General features: G+C 40.6%; 1 protein-coding gene and 1 non-coding gene across 15 annotated transcripts in view; both read right to left on the bottom strand.

Moving 5' to 3' along the window:
- The window catches only part of PUM1 (pumilio RNA binding family member 1), a 78,000-nt gene that overhangs the window by 21,482 nt on the left and 43,741 nt on the right, over nucleotides 1-12,777 (bottom strand). For 7 of the 14 annotated variants that reach the window (XM_055703513.1, XM_055703504.1, XM_055703502.1 and 4 more), the window contains 4 exons: nucleotides 12,199-12,292; nucleotides 10,787-10,903; nucleotides 4,763-4,914; nucleotides 1,331-1,469 (listed from right to left, as the gene is read on the bottom strand). In XM_055703513.1, the coding sequence (XP_055559488.1) occupies nucleotides 1,331-1,469; nucleotides 4,763-4,914; nucleotides 10,787-10,903; nucleotides 12,199-12,292 (502 nt within the window). The remainder of the gene's footprint in view (nucleotides 1-1,330; nucleotides 1,470-4,762; nucleotides 4,915-10,786; nucleotides 10,904-12,198; nucleotides 12,293-12,777) is intronic. The other 7 variants (XM_055703506.1, XM_055703511.1, XM_055703512.1 and 4 more) reach the window with 2 other exon arrangements.
- LOC114015293 (small nucleolar RNA SNORD103/SNORD85) lies at nucleotides 7,201-7,282 on the bottom strand. The gene has a single exon (XR_003559142.2). It is a non-coding gene; the product is annotated as a small nucleolar RNA SNORD103/SNORD85 (small nucleolar RNA).

The raw sequence follows: 12,777 nt of genomic DNA, 5'->3' as shown, positions 1-12,777 counted from the left end.
TGAACCTATGGTACTAGCATTGTCTTCAGTGTAAATTCAGTTACACAGATTAAAAAAGGGTCTTAAAATACAAAAGCACTATTTATTTTCTGTCATAAGTACAACGTGCTGAGGCTTTTCACATATGTGAACACACTGCACTTCCAGCTCTCCCACTGTATGCTGAAGTTTTCAGAGTGCACAAACCCCCAAACAAGACATGGAAATTAAAGTTACGTATTTTGAAGGCATATATATTAAAGAATACTTTATGATACATAAATAAAAACTCTTAAATCAAATATGCTGGTGATAACACACAGCACGTACTTTCAGCAGTATATAGCTGTTTAGGTACCTCACTATATAATTCTACAGTTAAATACAACTTTTTCCTGGAAGTGAAGTGGTTCTCCAAGGTGGAGTCACAAAGAGAATGCTCCTGTGAATATTTGCTTTGCAAACATAATCCCCAAAACCCCAAAAATGCAGGGTTAAGAAAATGTGTAGATTGCTTGGAAACATGCATGTTATTTGTAACTTAATACAGCAACATTCTTCTTAAACCTTAAAAAAACCCCTGTGTAAACATGTGACACTTCCAACAAGGAGATCTGAGGTCGAAATAATCCTCTTTTACATTGACCAGCTGGACATACCTGCACATTATTCAAAACACTTAGGTTTGCCCTTTTGCCATGACAGTAACAGTCTGTATAACTGAGCGTCGAAAGCATTTGTATCACACAGCCTCATGGAACCAAGTTAGAATTTATACAGTAGCTCCTCTCTTGCAGAATTATAATATAGAATAAAACCCTGCTTCTTTTACTGATTTTCTTGTTTTTAAAACACTAGTATTTGCCTGGAAGTAATCATTAACAGGATAGGGACTTTCCCCTTCAAGTCAAACACCTGGCAGGTATTGAGAGACAAGGCTAATGAATGGGACTAAGATATCTCTGAGGTTTTAAAATAAGGATCATATAAGCTACCATGATCCACAACAAAATCTGAAATCAACTTTCGATAGGAGCTATCAATTCTTTTGAGTACACAAGCAGCTAATGCGCCCAGACAGCAATACAGTTGATAACATTTGTTTTCAGCTGTGACTCAGGGGTCTAAGCCCTGATTTAACTTAAATGCTGCATAGGTAGGTAGGCTCACATCTAACAGACTCTCAAAAATGCCCTGTATACCCACAGATTAAAACTGGGGAAAAAAAAACCCCAAAACCCAAAATACTGTTGAATGTCAGGCAAATGTGACACCATGCAGAGACACAAGATATAATGTTCTTAGATCTCCCTGGGCACTGAAGAAGTTGCAGCTCCCATGGAGCCCCTACCTGGCATCCCTGCTGCCAGCCCTTGTCCAAAGGCAAGGGCAGAATTGACAGCTGCAGCAGCCACCAGCGGATCAGTCTGCTGTCCCTGCTGGTTCTGATTTGGGGTCAAAGGACGCTGACTGGCTCCGCCACGGAGAACCTGGAGAAGACAGAGGAACATGGAGCTGTTTATTTTGGGACCCAGAAGCAAGCCGCTATCACCAGACCCAGGAGCATCAGCAGCAATCTAGTTGAAGTTCTTGCACAACTGGTGTGTGACAACCCCTCCCCTTTACTCAGGACAGAGCTGCCTTCGCCACCACAAGCCCTGGCACCACTACCATGGGTAAATGCGGAAGACCCAAATTAAATAATACATCCTTTCTCAAGCTTACTGAGTATAATCTGGCAGCGCTTCATCATCTGAGTTCTTTTATTTTTTGATATACCTTCAGTACTCATTCTTTGTTAGAAATGTTTGCCCCATCCCAGATAAATTTGGTCACTGCCACAAAAGCACTGCTGAAAGCCCACTTGAGCAGAAACCTTAAAAAGCCTGACTTATGAGCTGGGGACTGGTGACACAAGGTGACATCGTTTTTTCCAAGCTGCCAGCCCCCACAGAAAACAAGAGACCCAGTGACATGACATTTACTCATTGGAAATAATGACCAAAGATCACACACATCTTTTATACGTAGCTCTTGTGGTTTAAGCACATGTTGCTCTCAAAAGGGAAGACGGCAAACTGACCTTTCCTGTAATTACCTGTGACAGGCTTTGTTTGCAAAAGCCTTTTACTCAAAGTGGTGATGCAAGAGTCTGCACCCATTAGCGAGGTCAGCTTATTAAAAAAGCCATCCTCTGGTACTCAGCATGTCTTGCTGCAAAAAGTAACTTTGTGTGTGTCACTGAAAAAAGTTATTAAAAAGAAAAAAAAAAAACAACTTTGCAACCTGAGAAACTCGGAGAGGCTCCTGAAGTTAACAGATTCAGACACGCATCCCAGAGTTTGCTATCCCTGTCAAAGCCTGAACACAAACTCTCCAGTCTAGGGAGTCTCACAAGTTGCAGCTGGTTGGTAAACACACAGTGTGCAAGGGCACCGTACAGAATGTACGCAATGGATGGTAGGCTGCAGGAAGGGAAAGGTTAGTGGTTTTTTATAAATTCACTATTAAGATGTCGTAAGCATACAAATCAACTGTCCATAATCACTGCTCTAGATTTCCAAAAACATTTGCCTCAGCACTTAGAAAAAATTCATCCAAAAAGTACACACTGTATCCCCGTATGGATGGAAGGTTTGCATCAAAAATAATACCGATCATCCCCACTTGGGCTTGCTTCATGCCTATAAAAGTAATGAGAAATATTATAAAGGCTACTGGTGATTGATATTTTTTATTTTAATACCCTAAGCTTTCTCAGAAGCTCTCTTGGCACACACCTTCCTTACTGGGAAAGGCTCCCAATCTGAATGTCAAAGCATAAATGGCTTTAACACACCCTTAACGCCGCTCTACTTGTGCGCACAGGTACATGCAAGAGGTCTGCTCAACACACTCCTGCTTGTGACCTCCCGTGTGGGAGGTTTGATGACTAACTTTGTCAGGAGCTAAGTGTTCTCCTGATCACTGGTCTAGAATCATTGGTGTGAATCATTACTGCTTTGATTACCTGCAAAGGTCTTATAATACTACCCAGCACTGGGGTTTGCTTTAGCTTTCAAAGCAGAAGCTAATAAATTCAGCTGCCAATTCCAATCCTCTAGAACTGCCATCTCAAACACACAAGGACCAGAAAAGGAAGGCTTTGTGATACTATGAGAAAGGAGCCACCTTGATTTTCAGCAGGATAATGAACCCATTTTGCTTCCAAGCAGGAAGTACCATGGGACAGAGGCCAGTAAAACTCTATAAAGCCAACATCAGGCAAGGACCAGTGCGTAACAGAGTATTATGAAAAACTAGCGGGGGTTGTGTCAGAGAACCCGCCAGGTTACAGAAGCCTAAGTCCAGTTCTTGACACCTGTTCTACAGGCTCTGCTGAGTCTGAAAGGAGAAAAGTGGAGCATATCCAAATGCATGTCCATGGGGAACAAGAACCAAAACAAGGGTGGTGGGACATGCCTCATCCTTTCAGCATTATACTCGGGTTTAGCAACTATCGGTTTAGTCTGAAAGTTTGCATTATTTTTTTAAATGCTTATTTAAATAGCAAGCTAACAATCTGAACTCTCACAATTCTGTAAAACATTTAGTAAAGGAAGAAAATTATTGTTCCCTATAAATTCTCATACCAGTCTCTCAGTTTCCAACTTCTGCTCCAGCAGTTGCTAGATTCATATTTGTGTCGTCAACATCAGAGGAACAACTTAAATATCAGACCTTTAAAATGCTTATTTTATCTAACTGAAATTAGGAAAATTAACCTAGTTAAATTCCAAGTATAGAAAAAAAAAACCCAACCACAAAACTAAAAAACCCCGGAGAAGAAATTACACAGTGATTTATCACAAAGATGTGTAACAATTTTCAACAGAAGAAAAAGTACAGGCCATATAATCCAACATGCCAAGGGATTAAGACAGAAGAAGTGGACAGTGCTAACCCCATCACACACATACCATTTACAAAGCATGTACAAAAAACTTCCCCTTACCAACCCCAGTGTGACCTCTTCACTGTGGTGGGTTTTTTTTTTTTTTAAATACTGTTTATACAACAGATACCCATCTCAATATTAATCTCTAACACAAAGGGGTAACAGCAGACTATATGAAAACCCGCCATCAAGTTTATTAGTTGTGTCCTTTTAGGTGTCAAATTCTCCCATTTTTCGTGCAGACTACAGCACAACAGCTGCACAGTTCACCTTACAAAAATAACAAATCCAGTGTTTTCTTTTTGCACTCATCTTTTGTCTCCAAGTCCTCATATGTGTATGCCAAACCAATCCATTCTGCTGTTATTTTGGCCCTTTAAAGCTAGTCTTCATCAAAAAAAGCTTTTCAGACTGGACAGCACCCTGAAGATAAAAACACACTTACTGACATTTAGTATTTGACACACATTATCTGCATGGCCTTCAAATTCAGCGATGGGCACAAAAACAGATGGTGAAATGATCATTTCCACTCACACACCAACAGCTTGTGTTTGCTACTGCAGGTGTTCACAAACCCATCAGTTTACTTGCTTTCCAAAGAATTAACACACAATCGTTCACCACCACCAATGCCCATGTGCTACCCTCCCATGTGCATGATGTACAAATCACATAGCAGAACACATAGATGTTTGTTTTCCTCTTTTTAAGAGGTCAAAGACTATTCTCACTTAAAACTACCTAAGGGTCAGGAGCAGTCGTAAAAAAAAATAAAAATAAAAAAAATCAGGGTCTTGAAAGCTGTTCTGCTCCCCGTGGATGACCTGACATGCTACCCCTTACCTGTTGTTGGCCCTGCTGGGTTTGCTGAGTGGTTTGCTGATTTGCTGAATTAGTAGCAGCAGCAGCCGCGGCAGCTTGCTGCTGGAAGAGACTGGCAGGATAAACTCCCCAGGGCGTAACTCCATAGTACTGGTGAGGGACAACTGCCGGGCCTGAAACACCAAGGAAATCAGTGAGCTTCTGTAGTGTGACATGCATTACACAGCAAACACTCACCAAAAATACCTGCTCATCAGATTTGGCTTAAATCCTATTTCAAGGTGATCTGCTTTAAATCCTTTGCAAACATGGAAGGATTCTGACATTTGTATTACTCATTTTTAAAAACCTTTAAAGTCAGACCTGAAATTTCATTTTTACTTGCTTTTACCTTATTGGATGAGGTCAAATTCTGCTACTAGTGATCCTGTTGAAATTCCATGGTTTTATTGTTGTGCCCTAATTTTACAGTGAAGGAACAAAAGTTTATCTTTAACCAAAGGAGAAGGAAACTTGCTTAAACACAGAGATATACAAGTCTATTCTAATCTCAGATGACATTCACAGCTCAGCAACATCTATCGTTTAGCTCCCCAATAAATAAAGAAGATCTCTTCATAGCTGGATAGCATCAATTCTCAAGTGTTTAAAATGTTATTTTTCTAGCCACTCAGTCCTACTTCACATTTGCAAACCACCACGGAAGAGCCTGTATGATCCTATATGCTTTCATATATCCTCCTCCTCAAACTTAAGAGGCTTAAAAAAAACCCAAACCAATAATCTTGGAGAGTACCAGAAAAAGCATAACGTTTAAAAAGTCATTGTGTTTTATCAAGTCTCAGGACATCACATGCTTAATTTGGCAACAGCAGAATGGCAGCCTATATCCTTAAACAGTTCTAGTTGGCATAATGCTGAGGAAGCAGTGAGTACACTACGCTGAACGGTAGAGTCCCTCCCACCACGTAACATGTATGTGAATCCAATAATATTTTTTAATGTCTGTTCTGTATCTTTTGGAAAGGTCAGCAGAAAAGTAGAAGTATCTTCTTTGCTTTATAAATACATCACCTATCCCATGGGTTCCTTCCCCACGGTAGGAGTAACTTATGGCATGGTAGCCTTTTTAAGGTAGAGTGCCACAGTCACGTTTGACGCTGTAGAATAAGCAAGTCTTCAGTGAATTTGAACCACATGCCTGCTCTTATATGGAGTAAAAATAGCTTCTATTTTACAAGAGACTGCCAGCATTTGAGTTTCAACCAAGTTATTTCAGTACTGCTGTTAGTTATACCTTACAGTAGGTAAGGTAAGTATTTGCCTCAAGAGACTTAAGAACTATTCCCTCAAAAACGAGGGATGACAGTAAAAAGAGATGCAAAAAGACACTGCTGAGTATAAACTGGGTATGACAAAGGGGGGGAAATAGGAAGTATTGTTTTGGTGTTGCTGTTTTTTATACAGTAACATGTGTTTGTCTCAAACTACTACATAATGCAAAAGCAATCCACTGTGCAGCAGTCTGGATCTTAGCCTAGATGAACTAGTGCTCCTGTTACCAATTCAGCAGACTGGTGAGAATCAGCAGCACTTCAAGAGACTAATTTCGTATTTAATAATTAAATATTAAATGCATTATTTCAGAAGTGTAATAGTTACTCTTATTATTTATTTTTAACCACCATACTTTCCTCAAATTTAGGATTTTGTAGCATCATTAACACATGTGCCCAGCATTACGTACAGCAGGGAGATGTTACAAGTACCCTGTTGCATTGCTGAAGCGCCTGGTATTAGACACGCTGAACAGCTGGGTGTGAATCTCACACTAAAGCTCTGCCACCAAATCCACCCATGCTGGATTTATTGTGTAAAGTAAATCTTTACACAGTAAAGTGTAAAGTACGCTGTCAGGCTGAGAAGGTGACCTATCTGTCTTACTCAGGTTTGTCTTGGAGCAGCAACCATTTTTTTCTTACCTTCTAACCTGGAAATTCTTGAGTAGTGGTAGCTAAAATGAAAAAAGCTGCAGAAAATGAATCTGTCCCATAATGGTACTGCCTATTTTGACTTAAGTAGTTACAGACACATAGCTAATCGGTGGGTTATAAACTGTTTATATTCAGTCAATGCAGATCAGATACCAACTGCTAGGGTGTTTCGGCACTCAACAGGAAAATAGTCGCAACTGCTCCATTTTATGCAAGTAATTAGTCTGTGTTTGCCATTAGGCCACTAGGAAGTTGCTGCAATACTCTTTATCTGGGCAAAATTTGGGCATCTCTCTGGGTTATTTTAATCTTAGTTCTAATTATCAAACAAGCATAGTCTAGATGGGGCTTTTTTTCCTAGTTAGTGGATGCTCATCAGATCTGCAAAAGCCTTAGGTGTTTAAAAGAAGAAGAGGCACAAAGACTTTGAAGTTTGCAGGCAGCTGGGCTTAAAAGAGCTGCAAGTCTGGCTCAGCTCATTTGAGCACATGGTGAGGCTCATTACCGATCATTACTCTCAGTGAGGGCAAGTGTCATCACAGCCAGACTTATAAAAACATGCAGATTTTTTCTTTACTTCAGGAGATACTGCACCTGCTTTTATACTTATTAAAGACATGCATACATGAGAAAATAAAAGCCATTCCAGTGCCTTTGAAATCATATATTCCCATTACTACATCTCACACACTGGCCAGACACCCACAAACATTCCTTTCAGAAACATTAGCAAATCCATCTCTAAGTGTGCTCATAACAAAACTTTTGCTTTTAATGTCAGCCTTCACCCTCAAATCTCTTTAAGCACAAGCCATACCTGCTCTCTGCAGGAACAGCCAGCCCCCTCTTGCCAATGACAAAAACTTAGTGACCACCAGCTTAAAATAGCCTCAAGAACCTCATGGCTGAAAACAAAAGGCTGCAAACAGCAACTTTATCAATTACTAGTGACTTGTGAGGCCACCACTTCAGAATCACCAGTACAGCACCCACAGATATCCACAAAGTGGGGTCTTTTTAGGGATGGGGGTGAGAAACAGCTGAACTCAATAGCTCTGGTGCAGCCCCATGCAAACCCTGCCATTCAGCGCCTGGGACCAGCACAGATCCAGGAAAGGAGAGGCACCCTTGGCATGACACTGGGCCCAAGGCTGCTGGGGACGGGCCAGCTGTACGTGCTCCCCCGAACCCCGGTCCTAGGCGGTATGTGCATGCATCCATACCTGTCTCCAGCTCTGAGCTGGCTCTGCATGGGACACAGGTCAGCACCAAGTGAATGAGGCTTCTAAGAAACCCAAGCTTGAGAATCATAGTGCAGACACATCCAAACCGACTCTACCTTCAGTCTAGGAGCACTGTGTTTTTCATGTATGCAGATTATTCCAGCATCCACTTCTCTACAAAGAACAGAAACACTTCTACCTGTAACACACCACCTCAGAGGGAATCAACATTTCCCAACTTGTCTTACAAAAGGCAAGATTATTTTTTTTTTTGAGTAACATCTTTCTCAAATGACAGAAAGCAATTTCATAACACTTGTTAAAGACAGCAGTATCTTCCAGACAGTTTAAACACACAAGTGATTTTTTTTCTTGAGTCTAGGAAGCCCTTCCCTCTGCATTCAAATTTTTTTAAAATGCTACTATTGTTGGGAAGAAAAGAGTATTATCACAGGGCTGACAGTCTTAAAATCATGAAAAAGCTACCATGACAGCAGAATCTTAACTGACAGAATTATCTCTGCCATAAAACACACAAAAGTTTCCCCTCTGCTCTAAGAGTAACTGTGAGCAGTAAACTACCAACAACTCTAAACTCATTTCTTCCATCTTATAAACATCTCCAAGTCCTTCCAATTTAACACTCCCATATGGATCACAGAGGCCTTCTGACTTTATACATAACTCTAAACATCTAAATTGTCCCTCACCCCTTCAGTCCTGCACTCAGCCATTACAGAGAAAAGCCTTTCAAAACTGCTCCAGCCTAGACATAAAAGATGCTTTTCCTAAAACAAACATCAACCAGAAGTTTCTCACATTGCCATTTCTAGCTGTTAGGGTCCAAAGCCCAATGAGATGGATGAAGTAACTTTTATTTCTCAGTGGTGTAACACTATACACTGCAGCGCATTATAATTGTTTTGTTTTGCTTTCAAGAATGAAAGTTTTAAAACTATTCAAATGGAGATCCTGATGCCAAGTTTTGGGATGCTTTAGGTATCCTGGGGTATGTTATTTCCTAGTTCAAATTTGTAAGGCCCTGATCAGATATTCAGGCAGTTGCAGCTTCAGTGCTGCTGAGAAAAAGGGAGTGGGTAGGGGGGAAGCTGTTGCAAACACTTTTACTGTTTCCTAGAAATCTGGCAGCAGTTACATGTGGTGCTTCTGTGAAATCAAGATGCTGACCTCCTGCTCCCCTGAACTTCAGCGCAATACTTAAGACTGAGCACTAGCTTTAGCAGCACTAAGGTGATGCAAAAAGGCCAACCACAATCCTCTTTTTATAGTAATCAGTTACAAAGCACCTCTTCTGACTGGAACTGGAACTGCTTGTGTTCTAGTACTTCTTCCCCGCTACGTCCTGACAAGCTTCCTACTTTACATTTGCCACCAAGAGTTCACGTCATTCATTCACTACCACACATTCAGCATCACATGATAGTTCATAAACTCCTGGACTGTTAGAAATATCCTTGTACCCTAGCTCTTGGCTTTCTTCCATTTAATCACAGTTTCACTTGTTTGCCAACAACATGTTGTTACCTAAAAATCTTGCATTGTTATGCAATCTGCATATAAAATTTACAGCAGCCAAGAAGTCCAAAGCCCACATTTCCACCTTATAATCTTGATTCTTTACATACATCCATATGATCCATTAAAAATACCATCCAACTGGGTAACAGTTGCTGAAATCCCGTTTTAGAGCTTGACCTGATGCTGGCCTCAAAGCTTAAAAGCTAAGCAGTGGTTGCATAAGAGCTGTTAAATACGCTGAAAAGTCACGTACCAAACCACAAGGCTGTTTGGCAGCGCACTATATTCATGTAAACCCAACATTTTATGGTTTTGATTTGGTACAAGCTATCCCACAGTGGAAGAGATCTGCAGTGAGCATACAAGTTGCAAACAGAACACAGTAAAAGTGTGCAGGCTCCATTAAAAATCACCACTACTCTGAACTTAGCAGTTTTTAAAGTGTAGAAGGTTTCCTCTCCCAGTGGCTCAAGGAAAGCAAAGCATGGTTATAAAAATGTTCTTCTGAAAGTACATTCTTCTTTTGTCCTCAATGCTTAGGCAAGAACTTTATGGCATATGCAGCAAAAGTTCAACGTACAATGTGTTCTTCACACTGTTTGATAAGCTGTTTTGCCGAGCTGTCATCTCAACATACAACAATTTTGGCTATGACAGTTGGAAAGAATTTGGAAACTGATACGCAAACGTTTGGGAGAAAGATCTTGCATGAAGACAAGTGCCACCATCTTTGCTTGCCATCTGGAAAACTGCATATTCATAGTATAAGCCTCACAGCAGATAAGGGATGTTTTCCCCTAGAGAACCTAAAAAGCATAAATTCTTAACAGACTCTTGCAAAAGGGAAAAAAAAATAATCTCATTTGCAGGAGGCACTACAGTAAATCAAGCTAAACAGCAACGAGATACAACCTTCCTGGCAGGAAAATACATCCTCCATCTTCCTAGCATTTAGTAAGTATATTTTAAAAGGTATCTCTCTCTACTGTCAATTACCAAGAAACCCCAAACATGTAGCAACATTTATGTCTGCAAGTGTTCCATTTCAGATTTGCTCTGTTTGTTTATCCTCAACAAAGATAGAGCCCATAGCAACTGTTACACAAGAATTATCACATTTAATCTACAGAAAATAGGGTTTCCAAGAAAATTCTGTTTCAACTCACTGATATACAATTACCTCTCCACAGAAAGTACAACGTGCTAGTATTTAATTTTCACAATCAGACTCAAGAGCAGTTTTGGTACAGAAAATGGTCACAAATACACAGACAACTGAAGTATCTCACCTAATGTCGCAGCTGCTGCAAGTCCAGCTGCATACGGATCTGTTCCTGGTGGAGCAGCACTGATGATGTACGGATTGGGGACAAAGGCAGCAGGAGCTAAACCTGCTGAAAACATACCTGTCAGTAAAAACAAACTTAACTAGAACTCAAGCCCTACCAAAACCCCTCTGGCTACCCAGCTGATGAACACAAAAACTCAGGTTGCTTTAGTATTTTCAAGCTTTTTACAGGTTGTTTTCTATAACGAGTAAGCAACCACTGTGTTTCCCAGAGCCTTAACAGAACAACATATAGAAGATATAGTTTACATAAAAGAAACCTAATTCCAAGGACGAAATGCCCCACAAGGAAAGCTGAAGTGGCAAAATACCCTATATACAACATCCATACTTGCTCAGGTATCTCCGCAGCATGGACACACTCTCACTGTTTAGGTGACTAAACGTCAGCTAGATATTAATGTTATGTAATTGCTTGTTACTACTCTGTTATTTTCTGTAGCAAGTTGATCAAGAACCAATCTACTCTACTTTCTGAATTCCATGCCCACTACACAATAACAGTACTTCAATTAATTGGTTTGGAAGGAGCTCAGGAGTGTACAGGCAACATTGGAGGGAACTATCACTGCCGTGTAGGCATCACCTCCCTCTGCAAGGAAACAGTTTAATCATTAGAGAGATTACAGGTGGGCGGGAGAGGGGCGTGGAGGGGAGGTGAAGGTGGAGTAAGTTAAAAAGCTAAATAATTCTAATTCAGGTCTCTCCCTGAACTCCAGTAAGTACACACGGCACAGAGGTGGGAGAGTCCCAACAAATTTGTATTGGGCTTTCAGGTAGGCAGAACTACCACTTAAATTGCTTATTGTGCTAAAAATATTTAACCCTAAGACAGTTTAACTCTAATCATACATGAGTAGCCCTTCTACAGTTCTGTTTTTCTATGCACAGGAAGTGCTTTCTTCCCACTTAATCTAAACTCTTAATAATATTAATCATGTGTTTGCATAAAATGTATCTTTTACTTCAAGTCAGATCCCAGGCAGCTGAGCCACAGGAAGCACATTCAGATGTATACTGAATTGTGCATTTTTCCCCTCACTTCACACGTCACTCAGAACAAGTACTTCAAAATGCTCTCATTACTGAACAGCACTCTCAGCAAGGGTAAGAGTATCACTCCTGCCAGACATTAATGCTCTAGAGCTTTCAAAGTGTGCAAGAGATACCTCCAGAATTTTTCAAGTAAATCTTCAAGCAATATACTGCTGTTTGTGTGTTGATTACCAGTTGCAAAAGCATATTTAGGATTCTCTAAAACGTACCCATCTTTTTTCACTGGTATTTTTTCCAATATACTCTGAGGATTAGCAAAAGTCTAGTAAAATGTAATGTATTAAAGGCAAGACTTACCTATGTGAGGCTGATGGGCAGCTGCCAACGCATACTGCTGCTGCTGTGCTGCTGTTAGCTGTTGAACAGCAAGCGCATTTGGTCTTTGGAACAACTGAAAGGACAAAAAAGCACAAACATGGTCCTTTACTCATGCACAAAAAGCATTCTCTTACTTCCTTTTAAAGCAATTCCTTTACACTAGATTTATTTTCAAAACTACAGACACTCCTCTTTAAAGGGAAATATTTCAAGAGGAATTCAAAAAAACAAACTCCTTTGAAATCAATTGCCTGTGATAATCCACCCGAAAGAAAAAAAGAAATTTATTTCTGAAGTACAGCTAAACCAAAGCCAGGGTTTTCTCTGTGCAATGCCTGAAAGGCGTTTTTTCCCCAGCTCCTCCTCAAACACACAACCCCTGCCTGCAGCCTGTGGATCACCAGTAGCCACCACAAGCACCTCCAGATCTTGAACAACAGTGACTACAGGGAAATCACAGTTACACCAGCAGACAATCCATGTGACCGTCCCAGACGGTCTGAAGTGGCAAGCAGGATGGCAGGGTGGCTGCAGAGTCAGGTGCAGGAGTGAAGATGG

This window comes from Falco cherrug, chromosome 3 (assembly GCF_023634085.1).
Source record: "Falco cherrug isolate bFalChe1 chromosome 3, bFalChe1.pri, whole genome shotgun sequence".
In the NCBI taxonomy this organism is placed as follows: Eukaryota; Metazoa; Chordata; class Aves; order Falconiformes; family Falconidae; genus Falco; species Falco cherrug.
The sequence above is the reverse complement of the archived record's forward strand: the minus strand, read 5'-3'. Positions and strand labels throughout refer to the sequence as shown.